Source organism: Vigna umbellata, chromosome 1, assembly GCF_029865625.1.
Source record: "Vigna umbellata cultivar VRB3 chromosome 1, Vumbellata_1.0, whole genome shotgun sequence".
NCBI classification, from domain to species: Eukaryota; Viridiplantae; Streptophyta; class Magnoliopsida; order Fabales; family Fabaceae; genus Vigna; species Vigna umbellata.
In genome coordinates, this window is record NC_142165.1 from 109,800,804 (window position 1) to 109,817,557 (window position 16,754).

Below are 16,754 nucleotides of genomic sequence, written 5' to 3' on the forward strand. Positions count from 1 at the left end.
CATTTGCCTAGAGTAGCCATCTATGATTGGTTCTACTCCAACATCTACTTTGTAGGTCATCAAAGCAAGGTTGAAGATAATTTCTTAAGCTATCCGCCGGAAGAGACAGAAATAGAATCTCAACTCACGAGGGATGACAATGGTTTTCAGATTGCTTACTCGTCATCGAGAAGGTTCACCACAATGCACATACAAGAGCTGTTTTGTCAGAAAGAATATTAAAATATATTTTTTAAAGTATAGAAAAGAAACCTCGTATCAACATCATATTTATTATTAGAAGCCCATGTTCTAAATTTTCAGATTTGATCCTCTCGTTTCGGAAAAAACGGGAGAGGATCCATTCCCAATTAAAACACCTTTAAAGGTGAATATAAAGAAGCAATTTAAGGCAATATCATTGGTTGTTATGACAATAATTACAAACCAAAAATAAGCACTACTCTCTCCCAGCCCACTCCTGTGCGGAGAATAATGTATAGACATGGATAAAAATGTCAATCGAGGTAGAAAAGCGTCACAATCTTCCGCAAATTTTTTGCTTCTTGACAAGTTTCCATGAGCAACCTACTATCATGGAAAGCAAAACAAATCACTTGCTGCACGTGTGAAATGATATCCATATTGCATAACCTGCGTGTGAAAAAATGAAAGGTAGAATAATGCACCAATTTTACTGCAATAATAAAGATCTTTCTGAGAAAAAAAAAATTAAAACAACAATTATTGTTGGCCATATTGGCAATCAATACTAAACAGCTTATTCATCGAATTCACATTAGCCTTAAAAAAACTGTACTTGCACTACGGCTTGACCAAGGCCTAATTTGGATTAGCTACCTACGGAGAACCTTGAAATTGATATATGTACTAATTTTTAACATACAAAAAATGTACCTAAAAAATAACAGGTGTTACGAGAAAATTAGACGATACACTCAAAAGTTCAAGTGCATAAATTAGTTTACCTCTGTTTTATTTTATTTTATTTCTCTAGTGGTTGTTGATAAACTTGCTTAAATTCGCTCCAAAAGCGACAAATTCTACATTCTGATAAAAAAGAAAAGGTTTTGAAATAACATTGCTATGGATTGTTTCTAAATAGATTCGACTGTTCTGAAGTTAAGATTTGTATTAAACAAAAAGGAAATCTTGTTTTCACCGTGGATCTGTTAAGAATTGAGAATTTGAGTTTCATTCCTTGCTTCAAATCAACAACATAAACTTCTACTTTCTCACATTACATATTTGGTTACTTTACAAGGGTTAAATTCTTTGTAAACAGGGAATTGTTACATTAGAAATTCCAAAATCAGCACTAAAACCAATTTACAATGTAGAGCCCATTTCAACATGCAATTTCCAAATTAGATGATTTATTCTTTAGGTTTTTTTCCAGTAAAATAAATATTAAAGATGTTTGCACAAACTTTAAACTCAAACCCATAAAAAAAAACTACCAAGGTGTCATCGTTAGGCTTGTATGTTAGTCTATGAGAGGTTTGTGAGTACAAAGTCTTCGCACCTATCACCCAAAAACGTAAGACAGAATAAAGCTAATACAAACCTGCTGGCTTCTATTAGAGGTAGATGATCATTGTGGGGCTTTTCTATGACATTTTTCACCTTGCATATTCAACAAAATCATTGCAATAATTAGTAATCAAAAAACTGGACCAATCCGCTCAGTCACAACAGAAAACCTGAGAATATTCTAATAGACACAAAAGTGGCATTTTCTATTTTGGATACTTAAAAAACAAAATTTGAAAATGATGTTTGATCCCAAAAATCCAACTGCACAAGACATATCCCACAAATAAGCCTTTTTCTTCAAACAAATCTCCTATAACAAAAGTAAAGAGTCTGTCACTTGACATGTTCCATAATCCATCTTGATTTAAAATATTGAACACCACCACCAGCAAAAAAATATATTTATTTCAATACATGAGTTTTGCTTTGAAAATGGACAAGTATTTTGCAATATTAGAAAAAATACCAAAATTGATATCAGCAGGCATGGTAAAATAATTGAAGCTAAGTTAGTCAGGAATGCTTTTCAGGGAATATGCATATATAAATATTTATAAAACAAACACGAGGACATAAGGAAACAATATTAGTTATAACACATCTGATGATACACAATTTGTCAGCACAAAAACAAATGACAATATCGGTTTGAACCTGCAGTATAGAAGGTCGCCAAGAGGTTCTGTACTTTCTGAAAGAACATGGCCTTAGGTATAACAGGAGGAAAAGGAGAAAACAGAGACTAACTATCGTGGAAAAGATAATGACTTCACATGATGTCATGTATTAAAATGCGGTGGTATGATTGTAAAACCCAAAGCACAAACTCTTATTTGTACTAAGTATATCATTGGTCCCTCAGTGGAGAGGGTATACCTTGGCACAACCAAAAGGATGCCACTTGCTATAAGTAGCAGAAAATAGCTAGCTCTCAGACGGAAAATTAATTCTGAGTATGGCATGAAAGAAAAACAGATATGCATAAAGAATCCCTTTTACAACAAGGTAAATAGACATCAGATAGACAGAGCGGACAAATGTTCAGCGAAAAATCTATCACAATTAAAAATATGCAAAGCAAAAAAAGTAGCTTGTTTCTTTGAAAGGTGTATAACACTTATATTCTAACCTTTGAAAGGTGTATAAAAACTTCAAACTAAATCTTACTTTGGACAATAGCTCCTGACTCTCGGGAGGCTGTTTGCTTAAACTTTGTGGTAATATAACTGTAAGCAACTCTGGTTTCTCTGCCCTTAAAGCACCTCGGATAACAGCAGCATTAGTCCCAGATGCTCCAGATGTATATATATGATTTTTCTAGAAACAGAGGGATATGAAATTGAGACACGAGCATTTTTTAACAAAAAATCATAACTAGTATTGAATAAAATTGTGTCCTAAACATAAGATATTCTCGAATAAAATAAAAGCATCTTACAGTTATAACCATAGCATAGCTAAGAATCTCAATTAGTTCCTGGTGCATGAATCCCATGTTCCGTGTTCCAAAAAAGCCAATAGCTCTAGGTCCTTGTTGTTGAATGGCCAATAACTCCTGTTCCAAAACAAATCTCAGTTCAAAATAATGTACAACTTAATGTCAGGCAGACAACTGAGGTTGCCATAATTTAAGATTACGAACATTTGTCAGCTGCGTTAAAATGAAATGTCAACAGTAAAGACAGAGCCAATAATATTCAAGTAGTAAGTGGCGTTACGTAAATAAACCTCGTTAAGACATTTAGATATTCTTGAGGAAAAAAATCCACTTTGTAAAAGCATCTTTATACTATCATCGAATAATGTATTACAAAATTATTAAAGCAGCTTTACAATTGCAACCATTACCGATAAGCTCTAGCTTTTCAATGATGTATCGACAAAAAATAAGATAATTAGGTTAAAGTCCTTGCACAAACAGGTGATCAAATTGACACTGACCTTTTACAATTATTAATTCAGAGTCCGTATAAGCTCTGCATAAAAATGGTTACAAACCTGCAGATAATCAACATCAGGAACAGGTTTGAACTCTGATACACGAATTGACCCAGATCCTTCAACAACTGATTGGACCTGAGTTGGAATTTGTGTTGCTAGATCTTCATCGGAACCAAATAAGGCCAACCCCTTCTCCAATTCATAACTTGGGCTGTTTGTATCTGGATCTCTATTCATATGTCCATAAAGCCACTATACGAGTACATAAAAACAGAGTCCCTGGTAGTAAAAATTAGTGAACAACAACTGCCCACAAGCCACAAGGAATGGCAACGATACAAGATGAAGATGACATGAGCAGAACAAAGGAGGAAATAACAGTAATACTAACCTAATCACCACAAACTATTCCGGTACATGAAAATAAAACTAGACTACACTTCACAAGTGTGTGTATTTTACAAGGCGGGCACTCGATGATACAATGAATTATCAATCAATCGAACTAATGCGTGATATAATATTAGCTTTGTGTTATGGATTTCCAATAAAATGCAAAAGCAACAAGTTTTGAAGAGATAAGATAGCGAGGTTGCATAGATAAAATTGTGAAAGATGGGGCGAGAGAGAGATACCGTCCGCCTTGAGGGAGATGGTTTGGGTACGAGCTTCTTGCAGGTACCGACGCGTCCGTGATGAAACAGAGAGAGAGAGAGGGAGAAGCTGAAGAAGGCATTGATATTAGGGTTTGGTATGCTCTTGAAGGAATAGCAATGCGGAGAGAGATGAGAGGCGGTGACGATGGAGGAACTAGGGCATAGGTTCAGAGTTAGAGTCACTGTTGCACTCATTCCTTCTTCCTAATCCTCCTAAACTACTATCTTCCCTTTTCGTCTTCCTTTTCCTTTTTCCTTTTCCTCGATTTCTTCCTCACCTTTTTCTATTCTTTTGTTTCTTTTTTTCCACCTCCCCAACCTCTGCCTCTGCTTTCCTTCCCAATCCAATCCTAAACTAATGCTACCCTTTTCCTTCTCAAAACTGCAAAGGCTGAGAACCTCCCAACTGAGCACCAGGGGCCCACTTTCTTTTGGACTTTCTATTAAACGAACCCAAAGACAAACCATACTTTTCGTTTTTAACTCTACTTTATCGTACGGTTTTATTGCAGTAAACAAAAATGACAGTATTTGGTCTTTTTTATTCTTCTTAAATCAATCATTTTTCTCTTCTTCTATCTACACCATTCGTATCCTTTCCCGTTTTCATTTTTTTATACAATATACATTTATTGAAAAATATATTTTAAATTATATAATACAAAATATTTTTTTTTATTTTGTGTTTTGAAATGTATATTTCAAAATATAAATGAATTTTAAATTTGTTAGTAGTGGTAGAATAGAGAAGTGAGAAAATATATCATTTAAAAATATATTATGTTAACACGTATACAAATATATTTCTAAATTCACAAATTTTATTTTATTTTCTTTTATAATAATGAATTCATTTATAGCAAAAAAATGTTTTATTTTGAGTAACATTTATTCATTTTCTTAAGGTCACGTTTTCAATTATAATCTTCATTTATTATAAATTTTATTGTTTTACCAAAATACTAAATTCTTTTTTATATTTTATTATTCTACTAAAATATTTTTTTTCATTCCATTCCATTGCTCATCTCGTATACATATAACCAAAATTTATTATGAAAACATAATGACTTGTTTATTTATTTGTATAACCACAAACTTTTTTATCTTATTTTTTATAATATTTATCACTTTTACCTCAAAATAAACTCTATCTTAAAATGGTTTAATAATATCTTAGAACATTTAATTCATGTTCAACTAGCAACTAATTAAAATATTAGACAATAAACCAAATAAAGACATACAGTCAAACTCATCAAATCAAACTGTATATAGGAATATCATATATCATATAATGACACACAATTCACTAGTCTTAAGTTGTTTGTATTTAGTTTCAAGAAGATCGCTCATTGTATAATGACATACAACCTTCAAACCTTTGATCATCTATATTCGACTTTAAGTGTAAGACCCATGAAAAATATTTAAATTTAATAAATAGTTTTTTTTAAAGTTAATAAAAGTATGGTAAAAAAAAAAAAATAAATTAAAATTTATGATAGGTAACAATAATAATAATTTCAAAGGAAGGAGTTTAAAAATTTGAGAATTTATTTTAAAAGTTAAAAAAAAAAATGAATGAATAGTAAATAGTAAATAGTAAATAGTGAATAGTGAATAGTGAATAGTTAAAAAAAAATATATTAAAATAAATTGTGGAAGAGGACACTCCACGTAGAATCAATTAATTAGAGATAAGAATGGTGAATAAAAAATAATTTTTGAATAGTAAAAATGAATAGTAAAAGTGAATAGTAAAAATGAATAGTAAAAATGAATAGTAAAAATTTTTGGCTATAAATAGCCAAGAGGGGGAGGATGAAGATTTGCACCAAAATTCTAGGGAAATTGTGAGAGGAGAGAGTTGGAGGAAATTCTAGTTGAAGAGGGGAAATTCTGGAAGTTTCTGGAGAACGGTTTGAGAAGAGGAACCTAAGTCTGGAATAGAGGTAAGGGGAGTTACATTTTGTTTGGTATTATTTTGAGTCTTGTATATGTTGCTTTTGGTTGATCTTAAATCTTGAGTGTGAAGTATTTTGTTTCTGTATGATTTTGAATTTTTGATGAGAACTTGCTTTTGTGCTTAGATCCAAGTGTGATAGTTGTAAAATGTGATGTTGATTATGTTATGCATATGTATGCTATTAATTGCCTATGGATGGATTAGAAGTTGTCTAACCGGCTCTGCCAGATTCAACTTCTTGTTTCCCCATACTTTATATTGTTTTCCTTTTTCGTTTTTATTTTTGGAAGGATTAGAAGTTGTCTAACCGGCTCTGCCAGATTCAACTTCTTATTTCCCCAAATCTGTTATTATTCTTATTATTTAATTACGTTGTATTCTTGGAAGGATGAGAAGTTGTCTAACCGGCTCTGCCAGATTCAACTTCTTGTTTCCCCATACTTTATATTGTTTTCCTTATTCGTTTTTATTTTTGGAAGGATTAGAAGTTGTCTAACCGGCTCTGCCAGATTCAACTTCTTATTTCCCCAAACCTGTCATTATTCTTATTATTTAATTACGTTGTATTCTTGGAAGGATGAGAAGTTGTCTAACCGGCTCTGCCAGATTCAACTTCTTGTTTCCCCAAGAGTTTTTATTAAGTTTATTTTAATGATTGTCAAACATTTGATTCTTCTCCGTTGACTATTTATAGTAAGATTTTATTATTGTTAATTTGTTTGTAATATATTTATCTTGTATGATTTCTGTGTTGAATGTATTTTATGATGTTGATATGAAATTATGAATCTGAACATGATATGAGTTTTATGAGGAGATTTGGTAATAGTATGACATGAGTTGAGGAAAATGAGCATGATATGAGTCTCATGGAGAGATTCTATATTGGTATGGTATTAGTGTATATGTTGATGTTGAGGGTCCTGTTGTTGGTGGTTATCCTAAAACTCTAATAATCTTCCAGTATCAATTAGAGAAGGATGTGTTATGTGGTGAGAGTAGTAGGAGGTCCTAGTCTATGTTTATAGACATTAATGGATTAACCTTGTGGGTGATATGATATATTATATTTGGCCAAAATTTTTGTTGTTGAAATCACCACAAGTGCATGACCACCCGAGACTTCCATCAACATTATATCCGGATAATAGAGTCTAGAATGATAATTGCATTTTACATGAATTTATGGTGAATGTATTACGTATAGCAATAGTGTAATGTTTTTCTTTGAATGTTGCATGGTAGCTCACCCTTACTTGTTTGTTTGTGCCGGAAAAATCTTATTTTTGCGATGATCGTATAATGTTTTTGTTATACGGGAGCAGATGAGGGAACGACGTCTGAACCAATTCAAGTGAAGGAGGAAGCAGCAGAAAAATGAAGAATATTTTAAGAAAAAAAAAATAATAAAACATAAATAAAATTAAGAGTGTTTTATTTATGTGTGAAATTATAATGTATTTCTAGTGTGAAATATGTTACTCCTAAATGGAGGATTGTAATATTGTACGATGTTTTCTTTATTAATGAAATAAATTTGGGTGTGAGATGTTTTATATTTTGGGGTGTTACATTTAGTGGTATCAGAGCGGTTCGTCCTAAAGACGACCTAAGAGTTGTGGATTAATCCTACAAACTCATATTATAACTCATAATAACAATAATTCTCTGTGTGAACAGAGAGAAATGGCTCGTAGACAACCCAACCGTGAAACCCCTGAGGTACCCAGCCTTGCAAGGGCTTTAGAATCTATCGCATCCGCTCTTCAACAACAAGGAGCTGCTTTAATGCAACAGCACACAACGGCCCTACAACAGTTAGAAACGGCCAGACTAAATTCTGAAGCAAGCCAAAGACAACATGTGGAAACCTTAAGACAACTAGCCGAGAATGGCACCCATGTGGAAACTCAACCTCAAAGAGTTCAGGAATGGACCTTAGAAAATTTTCTGCAACATCGTCCAGCTATTTTTAATGGGAAAACAAGTCCGGATGAGGCTGATCTCTGGATAAGGAACATGGAAAAGATTTTTGAAGCGAAAAGGTGTCCACCCGAAACTAGGTTGGCATACTCTGAGTATCAGCTATCTGGGGAAGCAGTACACTGGTGGAACAACACGAAGCTAGTATTAGAGGAAAGCGGTGAGATTATCACTTGGGAAATTTTTAAGAGTAAATTTTATGCTGAGTACTTTCCGGACAGTGTGAGACATTTGAAAGAGGTGGAGTTCTTGCAGCTGGTGCAAGGCAACAAATCTGTAGCTGAATATGCCGACAGGTTCAAACACTTGGTTCGTTTCTACACCCAACCGTCAAATGAAGAATGGAGGTGCAGGAAATTCAAAAATGGATTAAGAGCAAACATTCAACTAGCTGTGAATCCTTTAGCTATTAAGGAGTTTGCTGCTTTAGTGGAACATGCCAAAGCTGTGGAAAGGTTAATAAGTGAGGTTGAAGCTCAGAAGTTACCAAGGGTAGGAGGACCATCTGGGTCACGAGTTGGACAGAACATAAGGATCCGTCCTTATGAAAGACCGCAACCTCAAAGGAATCCTCATCAAATGCAATCCCAACATAAAACAATCCAATGTTACGTTTGCGGAGGACCTCATCTGAAGAACGTTTGTCCACAAGTTAATTCACACATCAAATGTTTCCTTTGCGGAGCAGAAGGACATTTTGCTAGAAATTGTCCCTCTAAAAGAGAAGCAACTCAACCTCAACAACCGATTCAACAGAGAAGGACTGATAATAGGCCCCAAGCAACTGGAAGGGTCTATGCTTTGACTGGAGCAGAAGCTGCAAAATCAGGTAATCTCATCATTGGATGTTGTATGATAGCCGGTAGAGAGTTAAATGTGCTATTTGATTCTGGAGCGACACACTCCTTTTTGTCTGAAACTCTTATTCAAGAGTTGAACCTACCCGTGAGAGAGTTACAATATGATCTCATGGTATCTGCACCAGCCTCTAAACTGATAAAAACATCGAGGATGTGTCCTCAATGTCCGATAGTTATAGAAGGACGTAGGTTCAAAGTACATCTTATATCTTTACCCTTACAAGGTTTAGATGTAATCTTAGGAATGGATTGGTTATCTGCCAATCGTATCCTTATTGATTGTAGCAAAAAGGAGTTGATTTTCCCTAATCCTGAAGAAGCGGAGTTGTTGTCAGTGCAACAAGTGTTAAAGGAAGTCAAGGAAGGATCTTCGTGTTTCGTTATCTTGACTCATGTGGAAGTCGAGAAAAATGAACAAAATCTCGATGTTCCTATAGTTAATGAGTTTAGTGATGTGTTCCCAGAAGAAGTACCAGGACTGCCTCCTCAACGAGAAATAGAATTCTCCATTGATTTAATACCCGGAGCTGGACCAGTATCAGTAGCCCCATATCGAATGGCTCCGGCGGAGTTAATTGAATTGAAGAAGCAAATTGAAGAACTAATGGAGAAGCAATTTATTCGACCAAGTGTGTCACCTTGGGGAGCACCTGTACTCTTGGTAAAGAAGAAGGATGGAAGCTCTAGATTGTGTATCGACTACAGACAGTTGAACAAGCTAACCATCAAGAACAAATATCCTCTACCTAGGATTGATGATCTGCTGGACCAGTTGCATGGAGCTCAGGTGTTTTCAAAGATAGATCTCAGGTCTGGATATCATCAAATTTTGGTGAAGCCAGAAGATGTACAGAAGACCGCTTTTAGATCCAGATACGGACACTACGAGTATGTAGTTATGCCGTTTGGTGTAACTAATGCTCCAGCTCTATTCATGGATTTCATGAACAGAATCTTTCAACCATTCCTTGATAAGTTTGTCGTAGTCTTTATAGATGACATACTTATCTATTCTAAAGACTCAAGAAGAACATGTTGAACACTTAAGGACCGTCCTTGGGATCTTGAGGGAGAAGAAATTGTATGCAAAGATGTCAAAATGCGAGTTTTGGATGCAAGAAGTGAAATTCTTAGGACATGTTATATCATCTCAAGGCATAGCGGTGGATCCAACAAAAGTTGAAGCAGCGTTGCAATGGGAAAGACCGAAGACTATAACAGAAATAAGGAGTTTTGTGGGATTAGCTGGCTACTATAGAAGGTTTATAGAGAATTTCTCTAGAATAGTAGCGCCTTTAACACAACTAACTCGTAAAGATCAACCTTTTGTCTGGACGGATAAGTGTGAGAAGAGTTTTTTGGAGCTGAAGCAGAAGCTGACTAGTGCACCGGTTTTGGTAATCCCTGAACCAAGTAAAAAGTTTGAAGTTTATTGTGATGCTTCTCATCAGGGATTAGGTTGTGTGCTCATGCAAGAAAGAAAAGTGGTGGCATACGCTTCAAGACAATTAAAAACTCATGAGAAGAACTACCCTACTCATGATTTGGAATTGGCAGCAGTGGTATTTTCCTTGAAGATTTGGCGGCACTATCTCTATGGAGCTCAATTTCAAGTATTCAGCGATCACAAAAGCTTGAAGTACTTATTCGACCAAAAGGAGCTGAATATGAGGCAAAGACGGTGGATGGAATTCTTGAAGGATTATGATTTCGAACTCCTATATCATCCAGGAAAAGCAAACGTGGTAGCCGATGCTTTGAGTAGAAAGACAATTCATGTTTCTCATTTGATGATCAAAGAACAAGAGTTGGTGGAGAAGTTCAGAGATCTGAAGTTACAGATGGAGTTTGGAGAAGATTTCATTAGATGTAGTAGTCTGACTATATCTAGTGATTTTCTTATTTTAATTAAGGAGAAGCAATTGTCGGATCCTGGCTTGAAAAGGATAACAAAAATGATCGGTACAGAAAAGGCTAAAGAATTTAGGCTGGGATCTGATGATGTATTAAGATTCAGAAGTAGAATATGTGTACCAGACAATGCAGATATAAAAAGACTAATCTTTGAAGAAGGGCACAAAAGTCGTTTTAGCATACATCCCGGTATGACTAAAATGTATCAAGATCTCAAGGAGTCCTTTTGGTGGCCAGGAATGAAGAAGGAAGTAGCACAATTTGTAGCGACTTGTTTAATTTGTCAGAAGGCAAAAGTGGAACATCAGAGACCTGGAGGATTGCTACAACAATTAGACATACCAGAATGGAAATGGGATAGCATTGCTATGGATTTCGTCACCCATTTACCACGGACAATAAGAGGTAATGATTCTATCTGGGTTATCATTGACCGATTGACAAAAACTGCTCACTTTTTAGCAATAAATCTGAGAATGTCGATGGCTAAGTTGGCACAACTGTACATAAAAGAGATAGTAAGATTGCACGGCGTCCCTTCAAGCATTGTGTCAGATCGAGACCCAAGATTCACTTCTAGATTCTGGCAAACTCTACAGGAAGCTATGGGCAGCAAGTTACGAATGAGTTCTGCGTATCATCCCCAAACCGATGGACAATCTGAAAGAACCATCCAATCGTTAGAAGACCTACTCAGAACGTGTGTATTGGATCATCTGGGTAGCTGGGATGAAGTACTTCCTCTAGTGGAATTCACCTACAACAATAGCTTTCATGCTAGTATTGGAATGGCACCTTACGAGGCTTTGTATGGAAGACGATGTCGAACTCCTTTATGCTGGTACCAGGACGGTGAAAAGGCTCTGATAGGACCTGAATTACTACAACAGACCACAGACAAAGTAAAGTTGATACGAGAAAGAATGAAGGCTTCGCAGAGCAGACAAAAGTCCTATGCTGATCAAAGAAGGAGACCATTGGAGTTTGCAGTCGGAGATCATGTCTTTTTGCGGGTGACTTCAACTACAGGAGTAGGAAGGGCTCTTCGTTCGAAGAAACTTTCTCCTAAGTTCATTGGTCCATATCAAATTTTGAGAAGAATTGGGCCAGTCGCTTACGAGATGGCGTTACCTCCTCAGTTAGCCAAACTCCATCCAGTTTTTCACGTTTCTCAACTAAGAAAATATGTTCATGATCCTTCTCACATTTTAGAAGTAGAAGATATTGAAATCAGAGAGGATCTATCTGTAGAAGTGCAACCTGTTTGTATAGAAGACACTAAAACCAAAGAGCTTAGAGGGAAAACTATCAACTTAGTGAGAGTAGTTTGGGATAGAAAAACAGGTGACTCTACCTGGGAATTAGAAGATGATGTAAAACATTCTTATCCCCATCTTTTTTTGTGAAGTGTCGAATTTTCGAGGTCGAAAATTTTTGTTGTTGGGGAGAATGTAAGACCCATGAAAAATATTTAAATTTAATAAATAGTTTTTTTTAAAGTTAATAAAAGTATGGTAAAAAAAAAAATAAATAAATTAAAATTTATGATAGGTAACAATAATAATAATTTCAAAGGAAGGAGTTTAAAAATTTGAGAATTTATTTTAAAAGTTAAAAAAAAAAATGAATGAATAGTAAATAGTAAATAGTGAATAGTGAATAGTGAATAGTGAATAGTTAAAAAAAAATATATTAAAATAAATTGTGGAAGAGGACACTCCACGTAGAATCAATTAATTAGAGATAAGAATGGTGAATAAAAAATAATTTTTGAATAGTAAAAATGAATAGTAAAAGTGAATAGTAAAAATGAATAGTAAAAATGAATAGTAAAAATTTTTGGCTATAAATAGCCAAGAGGGGGAGGATGAAGATTTGCACCAAAATTCTAGGGAAATTGTGAGAGGAGAGAGTTGGAGGAAATTCTAGTTGAAGAGGGGAAATTCTGGAAGTTTCTGGAGAACGGTTTGAGAAGAGGAACCTAAGTCTGGAATAGAGGTAAGGGGAGTTACATTTTGTTTGGTATTATTTTGAGTCTTGTATATGTTGCTTTTGGTTGATCTTAAATCTTGAGTGTGAAGTATTTTGTTTCTGTATGATTTTGAATTTTTGATGAGAACTTGCTTTTGTGCTTAGATCCAAGTGTGATAGTTGTAAAATGTGATGTTGATTATGTTATGCATATGTATGCTATTAATTGCCTATGGATGGATTAGAAGTTGTCTAACCGGCTCTGCCAGATTCAACTTCTTGTTTCCCCATACTTTATATTGTTTTCCTTTTTCGTTTTTATTTTTGGAAGGATTAGAAGTTGTCTAACCGGCTCTGCCAGATTCAACTTCTTATTTCCCCAAATCTGTTATTATTCTTATTATTTAATTACGTTGTATTCTTGGAAGGATGAGAAGTTGTCTAACCGGCTCTGCCAGATTCAACTTCTTGTTTCCCCATACTTTATATTGTTTTCCTTATTCGTTTTTATTTTTGGAAGGATTAGAAGTTGTCTAACCGGCTCTGCCAGATTCAACTTCTTATTTCCCCAAACCTGTCATTATTCTTATTATTTAATTACGTTGTATTCTTGGAAGGATGAGAAGTTGTCTAACCGGCTCTGCCAGATTCAACTTCTTGTTTCCCCAAGAGTTTTTATTAAGTTTATTTTAATGATTGTCAAACATTTGATTCTTCTCCGTTGACTATTTATAGTAAGATTTTATTATTGTTAATTTGTTTGTAATATATTTATCTTGTATGATTTCTGTGTTGAATGTATTTTATGATGTTGATATGAAATTATGAATCTGAACATGATATGAGTTTTATGAGGAGATTTGGTAATAGTATGACATGAGTTGAGGAAAATGAGCATGATATGAGTCTCATGGAGAGATTCTATATTGGTATGGTATTAGTGTATATGTTGATGTTGAGGGTCCTGTTGTTGGTGGTTATCCTAAAACTCTAATAATCTTCCAGTATCAATTAGAGAAGGATGTGTTATGTGGTGAGAGTAGTAGGAGGTCCTAGTCTATGTTTATAGACATTAATGGATTAACCTTGTGGGTGATATGATATATTATATTTGGCCAAAATTTTTGTTGTTGAAATCACCACAAGTGCATGACCACCCGAGACTTCCATCAACATTATATCCGGATAATAGAGTCTAGAATGATAATTGCATTTTACATGAATTTATGGTGAATGTATTACGTATAGCAATAGTGTAATGTTTTTCTTTGAATGTTGCATGGTAGCTCACCCTTACTTGTTTGTTTGTGCCGGAAAAATCTTATTTTTGCGATGATCGTATAATGTTTTTGTTATACGGGAGCAGATGAGGGAACGACGTCTGAACCAATTCAAGTGAAGGAGGAAGCAGCAGAAAAATGAAGAATATTTTAAGAAAAAAAAATAATAAAACATAAATAAAATTAAGAGTGTTTTATTTATGTGTGAAATTATAATGTATTTCTAGTGTGAAATATGTTACTCCTAAATGGAGGATTGTAATATTGTACGATGTTTTCTTTATTAATGAAATAAATTTGGGTGTGAGATGTTTTATATTTTGGGGTGTTACATTAAGTATTATCAATAGGAACAATATTATATTTTTATTAATTTGTATTATATTATTTTAAGAAAATAACAAAATTTTTATATAATTCACAATTAATATCCAAAAACTATGCTACACTTACAAATTTTGATTAATCTCAATGACATAAGATCTCAAAAGTTAATTTGACCAATAAATGGATTTTAATTGTAAACATTTTTCAAACCAAAACAAATTTTAAGGTAGTTTAAATATATGTAACAAATGTCAAAATAATTTATAACTTAGTTAAATCCCAACTCTTTTTTTCATTCTATGGTAGCTAAATTCCCATGTTTTTTTTTCTACCACGTGATTGGAAATTTTCTAGAAATATTTGATTTGTATTGTACAACCATTATTTATTTGTTAACCTTTTTGCAAATTTGTTAGTTGTGTTACATGATAGTGTAATAAATAATTTCTCTATTCTAATTCAACTTCTACAACATTGACATATTGGAATATTGAGATTTGTATATTATTTTCAAGTGTCCTGATTGATCACATTTTTGGCATTTTGCATATGATTTCCATCAACAGTTATTGCAGTGATTAATTTTCTTGTAATAGAAATAAGATAGAAAAATGATTAATTTTCTTGTAATAGAAATAAGATAGAAAAATTTATGTTGCTGGTTTGGTTTTATATATTGCTTAAATAATTCTTAAGTTGAAAACATTTTTGTCATAACGAAGGAAAGTATCTTCAACCACATCATCTTCTCTCATTAATCTTGGATTCTTCTTGTGATTACAAGACATGTATCACTTATGTCAATCTAAGTATAGAAAAATATTTTGTTTTCCAACAAAGTAATAAATGTTTTGTTTCTTTCTAAGTAATTTGCTTTTAGTGTTCTTTAATTATCTCAAACTCTTTCATCTTTTATAACTCAAACTCTCTTATCAAATTTGACACTTTCTAATTGACTTTTTTTTGTTTCTTTTATATTCTCCTTTTGGTTCCAAATTTCTTTCAGAGTGACTTTGTAAAGAGAATTATTTGTGAAACCTCAATAAATAAACACAATTTTGCCTTTTTATGTTTTTTTCCTTTTGCATTTTGATTTGAACTATAGTGGAATTTTTAAACAATCTATTGTTATGTTTTTATTTCTTTACATTAATTTATATATTTAATATAATGATTGAAGGTTTAAAAAATAATTAACATTATGATTAAATTGTTGGTATTAAATATATAATGTTTAGTTTTTAGTTGTAAATAATATTTGTAAATTTATGAAGTAAACTATAAACAAACTAGAAATATGAGGGTAAAACTTAAAAATTATCGATTATACATTAATTGAATTTACCTATAAAATTTGTTTTTACATTGGATGTAAAGATGACAAATAAACTCATTTTTTTTAATATTTGTTTGAATTCATCTAATGAGAAATCATTGTTATGACGTGATACATATATGAATATATATTGATAATATTTAATTTTTTAAATTAGATGGGCGGATGATCATGTACATATTTGATTATCTTCCTTTTTGACCTCTTATCTATCTCTATTTTAAATTATAATATATTATAAAATACATAATATAAAAGTTTTCAGATTGAGTGTTCTGATATTATCGGAATGGATTGAGTAACTTTTTTTTTAAGTTACCTAACTTTAATTGACTGTTTAATTTTTAGTCCATTCAACATAAAAAGGAAAATTAACCAAAGTTATAATATCAAGGACAAAATTTCACCGCTTTTATGACCTCTCACTATATACATGTGTACAAAGGCGCACACAACACAGTTTGCTAAAATCTAAACACCCATCACATTTTCCAACATTTGTCCTTGCACACATCCTTATTATTTTTCTATACTTATACCCAATTAGTCTTACATTACACCCACTTCATTATCTAATTATCTAAATTATGGAGATGCAGAGTGTCGCCGATAAATATGGAGAAGGCCAAGGACAAAAAATCTGGAAAGAGGTGCATTCGGTGTTGAGGGAGGAAGAGGTGAAAAATGTGTCCACCTCTCAAATTAGGGTTTTTAATATATTTTTAATGAAAAATAAAAATAAAATTTCAGAATTTAGGAGTTGTAAGGGTCCAGGTAGCATTGGGCTCTGTAATTTTCTTCACTCATGGACAATTTGAACTTTTTCCGTAGGCACGGAAAAGGAACAGTTCGGGGTCCTAAAAGAAATGCCCCTAATTTGATCCCGGAAAAAAGAGGAAAGAAATTTGTTTAGACCAAAAAGAATTTACGAAGTAGTATGTGCTTTAAAAGTCTGATAATTTCAGGATTGCCAGCATCCGA

The 16,754-nt window shown here is 33.3% G+C and overlaps 1 protein-coding gene across 1 annotated transcript; it reads right to left on the reverse strand.

Moving 5' to 3' along the window:
* Positions 1 to 240: 240 nt before the first annotated feature.
* On the reverse strand, positions 241 to 4,501 carry LOC124822194 (uncharacterized). Its single transcript, XM_047294168.2, has 6 exons — positions 4,113 to 4,501; positions 3,535 to 3,729; positions 2,975 to 3,091; positions 2,704 to 2,853; positions 1,568 to 1,626; positions 241 to 633 (listed from the first exon to the last, which is right to left on the reverse strand). Exons 1-6 carry the CDS (start codon positions 4,326 to 4,328, stop codon positions 498 to 500), a joined length of 873 nt encoding a protein of 290 aa, XP_047150124.1. The 5' UTR covers positions 4,329 to 4,501; the 3' UTR covers positions 241 to 497.
* Positions 4,502 to 16,754: the final 12,253 nt, after the last annotated feature.

Bases quoted from the DNA above. Each gene is read 5' to 3' on its own strand.
- LOC124822194 (XM_047294168.2), bottom strand. From the start codon at position 4,328: ATGAGTGCAACAGTGACTCTAACTCTGAACCTATGCCCTAGTTCCTCC. The intron at 3,730-4,112 runs GTATCTCTCTCT...GTACTCGTATAG, and splicing joins CATCTCCCTCAAGGCGGACG to TGGCTTTATGGACATATGAA. The intron at 634-1,567 runs GTTTGTATTAGC...TTTCACACGCAG, and splicing joins CCTCTAATAGAAGCCAGCAG to GTTATGCAATATGGATATCA.